Raw genomic sequence first — 17836 nt, forward strand, 5'->3', positions numbered from 1 at the left:
ACACACCGAGTTCAATTTAATTCCATTCAGCATTAATATCCGGTGTATGACAGCACTGGGAATAAAAGCCACTCCCACATAAAGGCCTCTTTATGTATGTACCATGTAAGCCTCTGAAACAGGCCTACTCCTCACACATTTTCACAGCAGAAAAAGTAGGGCAAGCTTGTGGCTCGTTGTCTGTTCCCTTTGCATTGCCGCACCAGCACAAAGGAACCAGCAGCAGGATAGCTAGTATTCCCACGGCCTGCTTTGAGCTATTATAGTGCTGCTTTGACTCCATACATCAGGCAGAAGGCAGGGTAGGTTTACACCTGTAGACTAACTAAATCAGAGATGCATAGCATAAGCCTGAGCTCACATCAGCATCTGCTTGCCCTCCCTGATATCTAGAATCAGCCAAATAGAAGGAAACCAATACAGGCCAGAGCTCCCATGAGTTTGGGTGAGCTGCCATGTAAAGCCCTGACTGAGGACCTGCTCGTTAAAGTTAATTAATAGGACTCTTTCCATTGGTTTCAGCCTGCTTTAGATGCAGCTCTGAGTGCTCTCAGTTCCCACTAACAAAGCAGAGAGTTCTCAGCGCCTTGCAAGAACGTAAATTAAGGTTTTTATGCAACTCACTTGTTACTGGAGTATCTGGGGGCTACTGAGTCTGTAATGCCCTGCCGTCAGGATGCCAGGAGACATTATTGCCTCTGTTGCTCGCAAAAACCTGATCTATTAGGCGGCTAGGTGATTTACTCTGGTTATAGAGAAAGTCTGTAGCAGAGCAGGGTAACAAAGCCTCCTCCCTCCAAGTCTCAGGCTAAGAGCCTAACAACTGGGAAAACTTGCCTTCCTAATACAACATGGCTCTGTTTATTCTAAAAGGATTCTTTATTGTGAAAGATAAAACTGGAGAAAAGGGCTTCTGGGCTTTTTTTAAAAGCAAGTTTAATAGATTTGGAAGTGAGGCCCCTCAGCATCGGCTCTTTTCTTCTTTAAAGTCCTAAAGGAAGGACTTTATAGGGCTATACAGTTAGAGCTGTACCATTATCATAATCCACCCATGTGGGCAGAAAAGGAACAAGAGGCAAAGCAAGTCCACTGAAATATAGGAGTGATTTTTAGTTTAAGGTCCCACTGGGAGGAGGCTAACATAGGTTACAGCATTTCAGTACAAGTTTCATAGCCATTTACAGGCCCTCCCCCAAAACCCCCTTCTAATACAAGCCTTTAACTGAATCTGCCAGCTCTAGGGAATAGGGTCAGCTATGTCACTTCCCCTAAAGCTAAACTCAGCCTGTTTTAGTTTGTGAATTTAGTCCAGGCTTTCTCAAAGCAAAGTCAGCACCCTAATTGAAATCAGAGGCTCCTTCCTAAGCCAAGCTTTATAGCACCTGACCTCCATCCCAGATATATTCTGGCCACTCAGCTCCCTCCTCTTGAAACAGAGTTTCACAGCTAGCACCAAACACTACAAGTCCTTCTACCTCTATAAAGATCCCACTAATGCATTACCTATTGTTATAAGACATAGGCAATTAACAGAAGAAAAGAGGGGGTAAAAAACCCGATGGGGAACACTTGGCAGTTGCTCTCTGTGGGACTTATTAAAGATAGACAGTTACTAATTCACACCCACACCCTGAGCTTCCACACCCAGAAGCTGAATCACTACACTGCATAAAAGCAGGGCAGATACATAGGATACAAGGGCACGTGCATAAATCAAAGAGCTTTCTAGGGCACAAAAGAGTTTTTCTCAACAATTATTTCTATTGCTTAGTTGTTATTTTAATGCAGCCAGATCTTCCTAGTATAACTAAAAGGTAATCCACCTGCTTCAGGTTTTTAAGGCTGAGTTTGCAACCACTTGAAAATAAAGGATTGTAATGGAACAAATGGCAAACTTCAGCTGTGGTGATGAAGGATGTGTCTGTAATATATTCAAGGAGAGAGAAATCTCAGATGCCTGGTGTATTGATTTGTTTGTGCAGTTCAAACATGGCCACATGCTCATTGAATATATTACTTCCAGGCAATAGATGACACAAATGTTTGGTCTGGAAAAGCAGTATTTCAGGTAGGTTAGGCTTAGGTTTTCCAGGCTGTCTAAGGGCTTTGGGCCCTCAAGTTTATGGTATTGAGGTAATCAAATCTCTCAGGCAGAATCTCAGCTGTAATCTCTCATTGTGTTTTGTGAATCTTCTTTCCATAATTACAATAGCTATTCTTAATTATGCTCAGAACAAGATTTCAATAAGAAAAAAAACCAACCAGCTAGAGTTGCATGAAGTCATCTTTTATATTCTTAACAAGATGACGGTGAGCTAAGTTCTCTGCGTGCGTTATAGCTGAAGTGGAATGATGTGGGTATTTGAGATGCTTGTTGTATACTTCCAAAATGAGCCTAATATGGTTGGCCCACTAACTTCAGTCAGATTCTATATGGATAAATGAGAGCAGGATTTCATGAAATGGTCAAACTTCTGACTAGATGGTCTGTGATCCTATTGTGGGTCACTGGAGGGTGAATTGACCATCCCTACCTTGCTTGTTGTGGGCATATTTGTAGTTTGTTCTTGAGGGAAGGATTGTTTCCTCTATGCCAGGGGCAGGCAATTATTTTGGGCAGAGGGCTGCTTACTGAATTTTGGCAAACTGTTCAGAGTCGCATTTCTTTCTCCAGTGCAGGGAAGCAGGAACAGCCCCATGGTCCCAGGCCAGAAACCTCTGCTAGGCAAGGGTTTCTGGTTGGGGAGGCAGGGCTGGGCATGCCTTACTGCTGGGTCCTGCCACCAGCATCCTCTGGGTCCTACTGCCCCTGTCTTCTGTCATCTTTGACAGGGAGCTAGGAGCAAATAAATATTAATTTTCTAAATTTTTTAGGGGCCCTGCAGACCAGATAGAAAGGTCTGGCAGGACAGATCCAGCCCCCCGGGCTGTATTTTGCCCATGCCTGCTCTATGCCCTCCAAAAGAGGGTGAGGCATGGAAGAGGTGGGGATATGGCCACACCAATACTTATGTACTAGTTTATAGATCACCCCAGTGCACAGCTGTGTGATCCTAAAAATGGGCAGCAGAGTCTTCACTGTCCTTCTACTTTATGCTGGGGAAGTCAAGGAAGCACCTGGCTTCTGGAGGTCTGTTAGCTCTTCCTAGGACACAGTCCTTTACTCAGGGCTACAGATAAATGCCATATCATGACCACTTGGTAACAAAGTTTTTGCAGATTTGCTGTGCATATTTATACAGCTGTTCCCTGTTCTGGGACAACTATTTTTTATCGTTATTGCCGCACAATGTGATGACAAAATCAAACTCTGCTACCTGGATATTTTGCTCATGGTTCTGTCTTTCCTTTGAAATAGATTTACAAATTAAAAAAGAATCCATTCAGACAGTCTGGCTACACATTTGCCATATCTTTATTGCACTTTTACCACGTTGCAAACAATTCCACAAAAATGCTGCAAAAGTAAGCCTAGAGCTGCAGAAAGCAGCTTTTACCCATATATGTATATATTTACACAAAACTATCAAAAGCAAAAGTTGAAAAGGAGCAGCCCTACTACAATAATCTAGAAAGATAAGAGCTGCTACCTCCGGATGGATAAATAGTACAACTTATCATTTTACATCACTTTGTAAAATCAACTTTCAAGTATTCCTGTCAATGCACAATTATCGAAATCTCCTCCCAGCTCATCACTGTACTTTTTTTTTTGCTTTTAAAAGTTCATGATGTCTTAACCCTTTAAATGCTGAGTAGCTGAAAAAAGCATTCAATTTAAATTAGGTACAGTAAAGTAGAACACTTAAAGGGTTAACACAAAATACTAAGTGAACTGTCACCAAGAATAAAGTGTGAGTCACAAAACTATGCTGTCCCTCTTTTGTTAAATTTGTTAGGTAGGTCTGTGGTATTTCGTAGATATGCCATATATAAATACAAAATATTAAATAAAGGCCCCCTTCCTATACAAAAAAAGGGCAGGAGGTGTTTTACCATGAGACTAGTGTCATCTGCCAGTGATCTCAATTTCCAAACCTTTTCATAATCTGTTTTAGGAACTAATTAAAAGCATCACATTAGACTTATTTTTCTTAAGTAACTAAGCCTTCACAGAGTCTATGCTTTACCTACTTTGGGAACAATTATATCTCATTTCTGAATTCACTGAATTCACAAAGTGGCATACACAGTCTTTTGCAAGACTTTTTTTTATCTTCTTTACTTTGCTAGTAAAAATGTAGTCATATGATTTCACTACCTGTTAGTCGTTACAGTGTTAACATCAGTGTCAAAATCATTTTCAACCACGTTATCATAACCATCTTTTTCTATACAGTCACTAACGGCTTTAAGAACAATCCGTAGCCTTCTGTCCATTGCCTCTAAGTGAGGCTGGTAGAGAATGGGTGCTACTTTATCTTTTAGTAAGGATTCCTCCACCAAATGGCTTAGCTTGTACTCCTCCTTGGCTAATAACTGTAATCGCAGATAGGTAGACTTCCTTATTCTATGAGAGAATGAAAAAGAGTAAATCAATATTTCTGTCATCATCTGCAGCATATATACTGTACCTTATATTCACTCCTCAAAAGGGATGTTATCTAGGAAACTACATAGCACATAAAACTATAATTCTATCTATGCCATAAGACACGGCGTTACCTTAGGCCTACTTATGACAACAAGGAAGTTATTAACGTAGAAGAATACAATGCATACATGATGTATTGGACACACATTCCTATGAATAATTTTAGGTGCCTTGACTCTTGAGATGAATGGGAGAAGTTTGGTTTTCAGAAAATATTTGAGTTCCCCTTCTCTGAAATCTAGTCCTATCACAAAGACTGGCCACCCAAAACCCAAGGCACTAAATGTCACTTAGAACAGGGGTTTTCAAACTTTTTTTAGTTTAAGTACCCGCAGCAGCCAGATGCCAAGTGAAGCGGGGTGGGGGGCTGATGGCGTGTGGCTGGACACCGCGTGGGTGGGCGGAGATGGAGTGCCACCACCTCTTAGGAGCAGGGCTGCAGGAGGGTACCCCCAGTTGACAACCCCCATCCCACCAGTTTAATTCCTGGCTGGGGTTACTTAACCCCAGTGCTTTTTCCTCCCCAGGGCAGGAGGTCAGACTCAATGATGTAATAGTCGCTTCCGACCCTAGAAATCTATGAAATCTATGAAACATCATTCTGAAAATCATGGCTGTTGATAGCAAGAAAAACATTTTCAAATATTCTTAAGTGCAAAAGGAGCCAAAGCCCCAGTTTTAAAATTTACTTAATCACATAGGGCAAAATCCAAAATCCCAGCATTTAAGGGCACATATACCTTTCAGATCTTTTATTTGTTCACAAATCTATCTGGATTACGTCAGCAGATACTCTGTCAATAGCCTCAGAAATTAAACCCTGCTGTAAAAGCCCTTCTTTTTTTCTCAGTCTTTTGCTTTAATTCAAAGCCCACAGAAGTCAATAGAGGTCTTGATTTTAGTACCGTTTACATCAAACCCTGAAAGTCTGACTTCCTCTGGGACTTGCAAAGCAGGTGGAACATTTGAATCAATAGGAAGAAAGCTCGGTGCGTAGCACCAATTTATTTGCCTCTATTTAGCTAAGTGGTTGTTGGAGGGTGAAGTGAGAACCTTCACGTTACTAAAGCACTGTACAGTTCTGAGGGTCTTGTCTGTGCTGAGTGTAAATCTTGAGCTAGATAGTCACGCGTCATTTGAAACACTCAGATATTCAACTAAGATAAACTGATTTTATATACATATAAAGCACATACTTCATCCTTTCATCCCCGTTCACACACAGCACACTATAGATTAAAAATTAATATTGCAATGTAACATACCTGCAGCACTGGTTTAAAGGCACCAATATGGAAAGCTCATCATGGGAATATTTTCCAAACCTGTTTAGAAATAAGGCATATATGATAAAGCTATGTTTTTTGATTCTGGAAAATTAAATAAATACACAAATAGTACATAAATAAATCTCTAGGAATTTAGCTCTGGATCCAGAAAGCAGTGGAAGTTAAGTGCAAGATCAAGCCACTATACAATTCTTGTTTATTCATGGTGGAAATAAATACTGGAAAATCATGCTAGCAAAGCTGAGCAATGGTCTTGTGATTAATGAACTGGAGTGAGTCTGAAGGGACTTCGTTCAATTCCCAGTGGTATCACAGACCTCCTGTATGAGTATGCAAGTCATATAATCATTCTGGGCTTTAGTTTCCCATCTGTAAATTAGGGATCAAAATATTTAACTTCTCTTGTTCTTTGTCTAAATATGGATTTTTTTCACGCCAGACAGACAGCTGTGTTTTTATACCACCTGGCCTAATGGAGGCTTGATTTCTGTTGGGTCTTCTTTATACCGCCATATTACAAATACAGGGTAATTCACAATGGACATACTGAAATGTATAAATCATCAGAGGATTTGTTAATCTGACCAAAATTCTTTCATTCATCAATAGAATTATTAAAATATTTACCCTCTTCCATTATCTAAGTGGATAATAAATGTTTCATTTCCAAACTTTTCAAAAGTTTCATAGTGATGTCGATCCATATTTCCTACAGAATAGGAAAGAAGAAAAAGGTTTTTTCAACTGTTGTTTCTCAGGACAGAAGCTAGGAGAAGGTCCAGACCTGATTTTTTCATCAAAGAGCAGAATATTTCCAACAATGAAAAATGCTCAAAGACTTGGCAAACTGCAGAAGGTGCATTTAGGTTCAATTCCATAGAACCTTCCAGCTGCAGATTTTGCACACCCATCTTGCACACTCATTTGAAATCTCTTATCTGTTATTACAATCCTTTTGCTTTATTAAAACTACGAACACTTTTCAGCCATTGTCTTTACATTTGTAATATATGTTCTCACAGAATGAGCCCATATGCAAACATATGAGATCATATACCAGATGATAACTTTTTCTTACTGCTTTAAAAGAAAAATTATGGTTAAACGACCAACTGACTCTGTTTTTAAATGTGACTGTTCTCATCTACGGTAAGGCAAAATTAGTTTTAACATCCTGCTAACAAAACATGTGATCCTTAAAGTAGGCATGTGCATTGTTTCCGTTACTATTATGATGTTACTGTTCCTTCTCAGTTTTTAAAACATTTATAATCAGATTACACGGTATGAGTGGTGTCCCGTATATTCTACATTTCTCCTGCCTGCTGGTCATAGCAATTTTTCCCTTTCCCATGCTGTCTATACTAATGCAGAGAAATACACTACCAAAGCGGGGGGAAAAATCTACCAATAACAAATATTCTTATCATTTACATGTAGGAACCCTCTGTTATAAGAGAGTGACACTCACTGTAAAACGTACTGTAGAGGATGAGACTTTTAGTGAACAGTTCATGGGACAAGCATGAATGACATCCAGCACTGTGCTCACTTCTAATATACTTGCATAAATCTTTGTTCTTTTAATTTGTACAGATGCAAGTACATGTCCATGTCAGTCAGCATTTTCTCCTAATTATCCTCAACTGCACATGCAGTTTGTGCAATTCTACTTGAGCATCAGAAAATTACTGAGCTATGTGAAGCAATTCCTAGGAAACCAATTATTATTAGAATTAAATGTTGGATATCATTGAAAAAGTGAGGAAGCTTACCCATTAGAAAATCAAAAATGGTCATATCCATTATATCTAAAATTCTGGTCCCACTGTCATATGGTGGTGTTTGCTTAACTTCTTCGCAGTAATCTGGGTCGACTTCCCACCTAGAAAAAAAACACATTTTTGATAGCTTATATCAGATGTAAAGGTTCCTCAGTAGAAAACAGCCTGATGTTTTTCAGCCATTTAGTTGTATGACATCGGGCGAGGGTTAGAACATGCACTACCCACTTCGACTGCTTTGAGAGGTACAAACTCTGGCGTAAATGATGTCTGATGAACAGAGCTGGCTTTAGGGAAAATGGTGCCCTGGATGAACTTGTATTCTGGTGACCCTGCCTCCTTTGTAAAGAAGCAAAAAGTAGTATGGCTTGTCCTGGTGCCTGCATGTAAATGGATGCGGTTCCTTTAAATTTTACCCTCCACCACTCCCACCCATACCAGAACGGCCTGTAGGCTGGAGCAGCATGTAAGGAAGTGTCTTGAAAGTGATACAAGTGACAAATTTAAAGGGACAGTGCCAGCCTGATTTTTCTTTTTCCTGTTCTGAACTTGCCAACAGCCTGCACTGCTTGGCCTGGCTTCTGAGCAGCAGCTGGAGATGAGAGGGGGGAAGGCAAGGAGGGGCAGGTTGGGCTGGGCAACCTGGGGTTGCCCCATCACCTGCTCTGAAGCCTGGCCCTGCTGATTAATTAAAGGGCATTTCGTGTAATTTCTAGGCGAGTCATGAATTGAAAGAAAACATCTTGCTTGCAGATTCAAGATTTAGAAAGTCAGGTCTGCCTTGGCAGTCATCATACAGTCAAATACTTAACTCATTTGAGTCTTGATTAGGGATGCAGGTATTTCCCAATTGTGTCCTTTTGCAAAAGTTGTTACAGGCTTTGTTCCTGCCAAGATTTAAGCATGTGCCCTTCTTTAGACGTGGAAGTAGTCCCACTGCAGTCCACTGCAGTATCATAACCATAATGGTGTTTCTTTCAGCTCTAAGTATTTCTTTTGCTCCCTGTGCATCCCCTTTTAGGGGCTTGACTCAAAGCTCATTGTAGTCAACAGAAAGATTTTCATTGACTTTGCTGTTTCGGAACGAGCTTTGGCAGTAAATTCCCTTTAGAAATGAATCACATCTTGTATCCTACCAAACAAGACATCATCAGCTCTGCTGCTTTGCTGCTGGAAAGTGCCTTGCTCCCTGGTACTTACTCCGCTTTCTTCCGTTTATGATAGGAACGTCTCCATGGATTCCTCCAGGTTTTCCTTTTAGCTAACGATAGGTCAGGTAAGAAAGCTGCCAGAGAACCTTCAATCTGATCTGGTTTTCCACAAAGAGCATGCTCAGTTGAGCAGTAGTATGAACATTCCCCGTAGAAGCAGATGTTGTTTGCTGACAAAGAAAGGGAGACGTTTACAAACGTTCTCAAAACACATTGAAATATACCGACAAACATGAGCGCACATAAGGCCCTGATCTGGAGCCCATTGACTGCAGTAGAGAACATTTAGGCTGGATATTATAAATAACTTTCTTTCTATGAAGTTGGTTAAGCATTGGAACGGGCTAGCTAGAGAGGTTACAGAATCTCCATCCCTGGAAATGTTCAAGAGCAAATTAGAGAGACAACTGACTGGGATGGTTAGGTTAAGGATGATCACTGCTTGAGCAGGGGCCTGAACCAGAGGACCTCAAGAGGACCCCTTCCAGCCCTAATTTCCTATGCTGTCAACAGAAAGATTTCTATTTACCTTGGGGAATTAGGATCAGGCCATAGATTAAGCCCTCTCAGAACGTTGCCAGGTTATTTATATGCCATTGAACACATTTTCCAGTGTACTCATACACATAACCTGACTTTCTTGAATCTTAGCCCTATATTTGTTATTCCTAGTAAAGTGTAGACTCAGCATGGAACCAAAACTATTATACCTGACCATAACTAGTATTTTGGGAAGGTTTATTCAGTACTTTCTGAAAGTCAAGTACTTTTATTGGACACCCAAAGAATGGAGGTAGGCAAAATCAAATCACTGTAAAAGAAACAGGATGAGATTTGTACAAGTGAATCTTACTCTCATTTCTTTTACAGACTGACAGGAAGTCCTTCCTCTCACCTTTTTTTTGTGTGTGTGAGTAGAAGCTGTATGTTTACAAGGGCAAATTGTTTGTTATACATGTCGATTTACAAGAGTCACAGAACTTTTGCTGTGGCAATATATATGTTAAATATAAATATCCTCTCCATATGCTATATTATTCCATTAGCCCAACAAAAGAAAGAACTCCTTAACAACAACATATCATATTTTACAAGGTGTATGACGTTTAAAATCTCATAACTACAATCATATATCTGAATGACAACAGGCAGGCCATGCTGTTTACAAGCAATAAACCAGTTCCCAAGTGAATACACTAGAAGACTGAAAGACAAGTAGTTTACCCCACAAAAGAAGTAAGATTATTAAGAACAAAAGGAGTGAGATGTTCTTCTTATTGCTGTTCTGCTATGGTGCTTTAATTATTTCCATTACACAAAGGTTTAAAAATATAGATAATATACAACCAGGAGAAGCTTGTTTTTTATCCTTACAGGACAGTTCAATGGGGGAACGAGAAAGAAGTTCTACACCACAAAGCCAGACACCTTACACTGGAAAATAGGTACATGTTTGTTCTTCTTTGGGAGAAGTTCAGTGACAATCTGTAATAACAATAATGGGTAATTCTAGTTCTCTGAGAACCTGGACCCACAGTGCATCTACCCAAAAGTGATTGACTTTTACACCAATGTAAGCATGCTGCAAATAACTACCATTGGGCAATTTCCCCCAATTTCCCTGAATGTGTTGGTGGTAAAACCACTGTGGGTGCCTCTACACGATGTTGACTTTTTCTAGCTAAAGATAATCTCCAGGTTTATTTCACTCTCACAATGTACCACTATGATTCCCGTTATTATTTTGCACATAATAAATTTAACACTGATAATGGTGTTAATGGTTAATGTGCTATTACTAGTAAAAAAAAAAAAACGCTAGAGGGCACCTGGTGGACGAATTGTGTCAGAACAGGGAAAATGGTGATGTTAGCTGTGTGCGAGAATACACATAATGCAAGTTTCATGATAAAATTAAACCTGGTGGAACAATTGGCCATGGTAAAAATAAAACATGTCGGAAGTGGTCTAATTTGCCACGATAAATTGAAACTTACCATGATAAAAAAGGTCAATGCGTATTTTCACATGTGACTAATCTAGAGAAACGGTGATTTTTGGTGCTGTTTCGTAATGTGTACCTAAACCACACACATTGTGCACAAGGATCCTGTGAGTTATACCAGTGTAGGTGTGGTGTATCCACAGCATACCTGGGGATTAGCCATTTGTTTCATGCAAAGAGAAATTGCCAGGTGTTTACTCTGGATCCTGATGTAGTTTACATCACTATAAAAAAGGCCATGTGTATTTCACCAGTGTAAAAATGTTGTAATCCCGGCCCGAAGGCTAACCGCTTCCTGGTGCTTGCCTTGCAGCTCTGCACAGCTGTTCTTATGGAGCTATGTGCTGATGTGCTCTTTGGCAAGGGGAAGCTTGAAAATACTTTTAAATTCAAGAGATGGTGATGATGCAGTAAGTGGTAATGATGATTTGACCAGTTGATATCACTTGGATTTGTAATTCAGGGGACAAACTTTGCTATTGAGCTATCTCCAACAGTCAATGTGTTGGGGGTCAATGGATAATTACTGAACACGTTTTCCTGGTTATTAAGTTCCGTGCCTTCTAATTCTGGTCATCTGATTTGTGCATTAACTATAGTTGAAGGCTGCTATCAAATCCCTGCTTGGTCTTCTCTTCTGCAGACTAAATAAACCCAGTTCCCTCAGCCTCTGCTCATAAGTCCTGTCCCCCAGTCCCTGAACCATTTTTGTTGCCGTCTGCTGGACTCTCTCCAACTTGTCCACATCCTCTCTGTAGTGGGAGGTCCAAAACTGAACCCAGTTCTCCAGATGTGGCCTCACCAGTGCTGAATAGAGGGGAATAGAGTTTATTCCTTACCAGTCACACATTATGCACATCTCTGTAGTCTGATAAACTGGCAACTATTAGGAACCACTCAGTGCCCCCCCTCCCCCACAATTCTCACTTCAAATTGTTTTTTTTGTGTGTTCTCAGTGTCCATATTGGCCAAACTACTTTTTAATTCAGTTTTAAAACACAGGAAAAACACATATACACTGAATTTATTCTGAGAGCAAGAGACTGAGACCAGTAGGGATAGCAAAATAGTTTGAGAAAGCAGGAAAATGAAGCACAGGATTGAGAAGAGGGGAGGGAAGGAAGGGCCAAAAAACCGAATCCTTTTGGCAAGCCTTTCAACACCATCGCTTTGGAATAAAATAGATTTTCCTTTCACTGAAAATGTGTGTGTTACTTTAACGATTTACTAATAAGAATAATAACTTGAGGAGATTTCCCGCTAACTCAGATCCACCACATCCCTGACTGATAAACCGCCCGGCTTGATTATTTCCTATAATCACCTCAGCCTCTGGTCTTGGCGTTTATTCATTTCAGGATATTATGAGCTTGTAAACAGGAAGCCCACTCTATTTCTCCTTTAAACAACCTGTAACAGTAATTCAGATCTATATATAGGCCGATACGCTGCATAGGAAAGCAGCATTTTTTAAATTATTTATTTAGCCTAACAACAAAAACCACTGCAGGCCCCAGATCTAGAACACCACAGTCTACAGGTAGGTCATGACCCTTGCTTTCTTAAGGGTCTCCTTCTCAAGACTGTTTCTATCCTACTAGCTTGACCACAGCTTTCCACAAGGCTACAATCTGTCTCCGCTCTTAAGTGTTGCCTTTGATCATAACTGCAGGATTAGGAGGGATTTGTGCTTCATATACGTGTTTTTCGTGACTCAGACTGAAAGCAAGGAGCAGTTCAAACATTTGCTGTTAGTAGGCAACTGCTGATCCTTCTGGATTACGGTGTTTGCATGAGAGGTCATCAGGACCTTCAGTGCATACACGTAGACAGGGGAATGGAGGAGTGGAGGCTGCCCAGACCTTTCACCGCCCCTTAAACCATTGAGACAGTATCCAAAGGCCAAACCAAGTCCAGATGTTCGGTGCTTCAGTGGCTATAGTCACTGGTGATGCGCAGGGGGTACACGCGGGTGCAAATGCACCCCGAGAATGCTGGTGTACCCCCTGCAAAATGGTGCTGCTGGCAGCGTCGGTCTGCAATCACTGTTGGCTGCTGCCAGCAGTATCTGCGGGTGGTCCCCCAAATGTTGGTGGGCATTTGCCCACCCCCCTCTGACTGACAGCACCATGGCTGCCTGCAGGAGCTCCGCGCTTACCACTGCCGTGCTCCCACTGCTCTAGCACCGCCACTACCCGCAGAAGCTTGCCATGTCCCCCAGCCTCCGGGGGCATGTGGCGTTCATGGCTGTAGTTACGTGCATGCCTGGGAATCAGACTTGGGTCTCCCACACGGTAGGTAAGGATTCTACCGCTGAACCACAACAGCAGTTTAAATATTTTCTGTATGGTCTTGTAAACTGAAATTTACTTAGAACATGGATTGTCAAATGGCATCACCCGGCAGCCACTGGTACTATTAGCCAGCGATACTGAGATTTGTGATTATACCTGTGAAAAAAAATGGCCTAAACCCAATATTTTAATAGGTTCCAGGCTGAACACAAGAGATGATTTGCAAGATATCACAGACACGTCAGCCTGTGATCTTCGCTGCAGGCGCATTAGGGTAGCTGGGGAATGTATATACCCCATGTATCCCCCTGTACTTGCCATCCTTTCTGTAGGTGATGGAGCAGCAGAGAGAAGTGCTACCAGTTGGTTACTGCTTTCCACATGTACAAGTGAGGGGCAGGTGGAAAGACAAGAAGTTTGCAGCACCTTGCCACTGCTTAGTGCCTCCAAAGAAAGTGAGAACTGTGTCCCTGCCTTGAAAGAATAGTGTGTTGTCCCTTAAGCAAGGAACTGAAAGTCTGCAATCTAGTTCATGATCTCATTTAACTGAGTGTCAGAGTCACCGGTGATCTGTTGATGTGGATAGTCCACTGGGATTTCTCTTGATTATCTGAGACAATTTAGCTCTAAAGGCAGAAAGGAATCTGCTTACACCTGGAAGTTTGATTAGTTACCCTGAAGTACAACAGTTTTTTAAGGAGCAAGAGGCAGAGAAATAACACTTGTCTGCTCTCATCCCCTCTGCTTCACAGTATGCAAATTTGACCTTTTTTTAAAGGAATTATATTAAATACAGCACTTTCCGCCACAGGAAGATAAATACCCTGTTTAATAGTTTGCTTCTGAATTTAACTTTGGTAACAAAGGAACTCTGTCAGCAGCTTTTCACACTGTCAGTGAGAACAACTGGGACTAATCATTTGGTATAAATCACATAATAGTATCTAAATAAATTCACAGTGAAGTTTACAGGCTATCACCATGATCACATCCATGGCTGCACGGACTGACATAACTAATCTGATATGTCCTGGATGCCCTGCATTTTCAATCAATCATCGCTCCTGTTGGATTATTGATTTTTACGTACTACTCCTAGTGACTTCAAGGGGCACTCGGTACATTGAAGAATGGCAGGATATGTCTTATTGCGAAGCAAATCCCAAGCAAAGCCACAAGAGGATTTCTTTCAATAACAAGGCTTATTCTGCGCCCCCCCATCACGCACTGTCTGGGCTCAGCCTCAAGATCCTTAGTGCTATCAGCTTTAATCAGTATGCTTGTAGGACATGGGTACAGGATCTCATGGTAAAGCATGAGAGAGATGCATTATGCAAATGTTTAAACGATGCAAAATGACTTATGCTGTTAGTGTTTCTATCTATATTCTGTGCAGAAGGACTTAGTTGAGGTACGCAGAGTTAATTTTGGGGGTGGGCACTAGGGGTGTGCAAAATGGGCCATATTCAATTCTGATACAGATTCGGCCTGAATCGGGGACAGTGATTTAATTAGTTGATTCAGATCACTGTTCCTGATTTGATTTGGCCGAATCTGAATCTGAAGATTCGATGCTGATTTGGAGACGATTCAAAGCTGATTTGGAGAAGCTTTGATGCTGATTTGGCTATAGACACAGCTTTAACTGTTTTTTCTACATACCTTGAGGTAGCAGGCATGGCTCATGAGAGCTGTGATGCTGGGGCGCAAGGAGCAACCCACAGGAGTGCAGGGAGGCCCCCTGCATGCTCAGTGGCGAACCCAGAAGTGGACTGGAAGTGCTTCTGGGTCCATCAGGGAGCACGCAGGGCCCCCCTCCACACCTCCCTGGGTCAGTGATTGGCCACAGGGGGAGTCTGGGTGCCTTCCTAGACCCAGGAGGCAGCAGTTGCTGAGCCAGGCGAGCATGGGGAGGCCCTCCAGTACACTCCCCGGTGGACCCCGGTGGAAGTGCTTCTGGTCCACTTCTGGGTCTGCTGCCAAGTGCACTGGGGAGCCCCCTGCACTCCTGTGGGATGCTCCGTCCACCCCAGCATTGCAGTGTTCATGAGCCACCTGCTACCTAAAAGTATGTAGAAAAAACATTTGAAGCTGTGTCTATGTCCGAATTGCTAAATCTTTCCAAATCTCTCCAAATCGGTGGGTTCTGATTCGATTCGGAGAAATTAAAGGGTCTCCTGATTTAAGTCAGATTCAGAGATTCAGCCTGCCAAATTGAATCAGGGAGCGAAGCTTTTCACAGCCCTAGTGGGCACCTGCCGAAGCACTACACTTTACTCAACATGATGATTTAGAGACAAATTCAGCTACAAATGCATATATCAAGCTTAATCACAGCCCTGTTTGAGGAACTAGTGGCCGAGATTGACCTGTGTGTTAGTGTGCTGAAAGAGTGTATTTAAAGATATATTTAAAGTACTTGGGGAAGCAGGCTGAGGGAGTGCAGCGTCAGTGGAAGAACCCATGATGCAAGCTTGCAAGCTAGTTGCGTGTGTGTTTGGGGGTTGGGAGGTATATGTGTGAAGTGAGAATCAGCACCAGAAAGAGAGGACACATTTGGATGAACTGAGATTCTCTTCTTACATCATGTTCTAATCTGTAAACTTCCACCTCATTTGAAAAAAAGCATGAGTGGTGATATTTGAATGTAAACTGATGGGACCTGGGGACAAGTGCCTTGTAATCATAATCAGGTGAAAAAAACTGAATATAAAAGCCTGGTTTAATGATTACAGTTAAGATACAAAATTTATCTGTGTATCCATCCATCTATCCCTCCATCCCTCTTGTGCTTAGCATCATAAAATCTGAACAATAATTCTGCTCAGAAAGAAAAGGAACAGCTAGCCAAATCATTTGCCTGTATTGTTCATTTACTGAAATTAGTGTTACTCTTCATACCAGACTTTTAACAATACTTCAGCAATCTTGAGTCTGGAAAGAGGATCTAATCCTGACTATTGATTAAAGCAGAACATAGAAAGATCAGAATAAGGACTGACTCAGATTTACTATTGTTCTTCTGGGGGGACAAACATCCATAATCCCTTGGAATTAGTTAATATGAACAAAATCAACATCATTATTAGCTGTGCAACACTGATTTCTTTAAACTGCTGCCTCAATTACTCCAAAAAATGATGGCTGACATCATTAATATGCCTCTTTTTTCCTTGGAAATTACCATTCATTTGTACGAGTACTAGAGTTACTGTAGTCTGCCTTGCTGCAAAGGATGTAAAATTAATTTAAATAATTACTGACCTATTTCCATTGCTCATGTTTAGTCCAAACTGCCTGAGAGTGCATTTTCAGCAATCTGCTTTCTCTTTGAATGCAGTCTAATGTATTGACTGACCCTATTTCTGCCTGGCTCCAGGGTTTTATATTTCCCAAAGTAGGAATTAATGCAGCTCTGAAGTGCAGTCCCAAACAGCAGCTGCCTGCCACTTACTGATGTGTGAGGGCCGGATTGTTCTGTCCCTTGGAACAACGCTAGGAAATGGTCTGGAGCACGAAAACTCGACAAGGTTTCTTTTTGCTGAGACTTCCTCAAAGCGGCCAATGCAGGGAACAGGCCACGTACTACAGATTAGTATCGGGCCTCTATCTGGGTGATCAGTTGTGAGTCACCCGAGAATCCTTCAAGCTCCCTGGAAGTCTATACCCACTCGTTCGGTTCAGTGGAGGGAGCGGGGTGGGCAGAGCTGCTGCAGACTGCAGGGGGCGAGTGACGGCACTGGGGCTCGGTGGGGTGGCCATCGCCCCCCAAGCCCTCCCATGCAGTCTGTGGCAGCTCTGTTTGCCCCGCTCCCACCTGCACCTGCAGTGTAGCCCCCCTGCACGGAAGAGACTTGTGTTCTCGGGAAACCATGACAGGGGCTGCTGTCCCATATGGGTCACTCCCCGCTTGTTGCTCCAGTGGCAGGAGTGGGGGTGTGAACAGAGGCCCTTAGGTGAAGGGGGCAGGGAGGGGGCTTATTCCCCTGCTTGCCCTGTGCAGGGAGTGATTGGTGGAGATGGCAGTCGGGGCTGGCAGACCTGGGCTATGGCGCCCCGAGGGTAGAGGGGGAGGAGGGGGGAATAAACCCACTTCCTGCCCTCTTAGCCTTAGGGGGTCATTCTGCTGGCTTTTAGCCATGCCCCTGCCCCTGCTGCAGTGAGGGGGGAAGTGCTGGGTGGACCCCGGCTTGGGTCCGTGCTGGTGGGAGAGGGAGGGGGGAATTAAAACCCTTCCGTGCCCAATTCACTTGAGGCTACTGCTGAGGCTGGCCATGTCCCTGCCACTGGAGCAGTGAGCAGAGAAATGCCTGGCAGCTCCATGCTGGTGGGACAGGAGAGGGAGGGGGGAATAAACCTCTTCCCTGCCCACTTTGTTTTAGGGAGGCCGGCATTTGGCCACACCCCTACCTGCCTGTGCTCCAGCTGGGGAGCAGGGAGTGGGGCCAGCCCTCCTCCACTGGAACAGAGCACAGCCCTGCCCAGGGCTGCAGAGCATGCTGGGATGCTGGGGGACTCTGATTTAACTTAATCCAAGAAGGGGTCTGGGGCAGAAGTTCCATAAACCAGTTTGATTAGTTAAGTCTGGTACTACAGTCAACCAGGTTTATCTCAAATGGGTTTCAACCATTTTGAAAGTGGTGTATGTGCACTGAACTC

The 17836-nt window shown here is 42.6% G+C and overlaps 1 protein-coding gene across 1 annotated transcript in view; it reads right to left on the reverse strand.

Annotated features, from left to right (window-relative positions):
- Positions 1-3393: 3393 nt before the first annotated feature.
- The window catches only part of FAM20C (FAM20C, golgi associated secretory pathway kinase), an 82406-nt gene continuing 67963 nt past the window's right edge, over positions 3394-17836 (reverse strand). Inside the window, 5 exon segments of the mRNA XM_019542091.1 lie at positions 3394-4510; positions 5860-5919; positions 6511-6592; positions 7659-7768; positions 8868-9048. Coding sequence (XP_019397636.1) covers positions 4258-4510; positions 5860-5919; positions 6511-6592; positions 7659-7768; positions 8868-9048 — 686 coding nt within the window. The 3' untranslated portion in view covers positions 3394-4257.

This window comes from Crocodylus porosus, unplaced genomic scaffold, assembly GCF_001723895.1.
Source record: "Crocodylus porosus isolate Cpor-Errol unplaced genomic scaffold, CroPor_comp1, whole genome shotgun sequence".
NCBI lineage: Eukaryota > Metazoa > Chordata > Crocodylia > Crocodylidae > Crocodylus > Crocodylus porosus.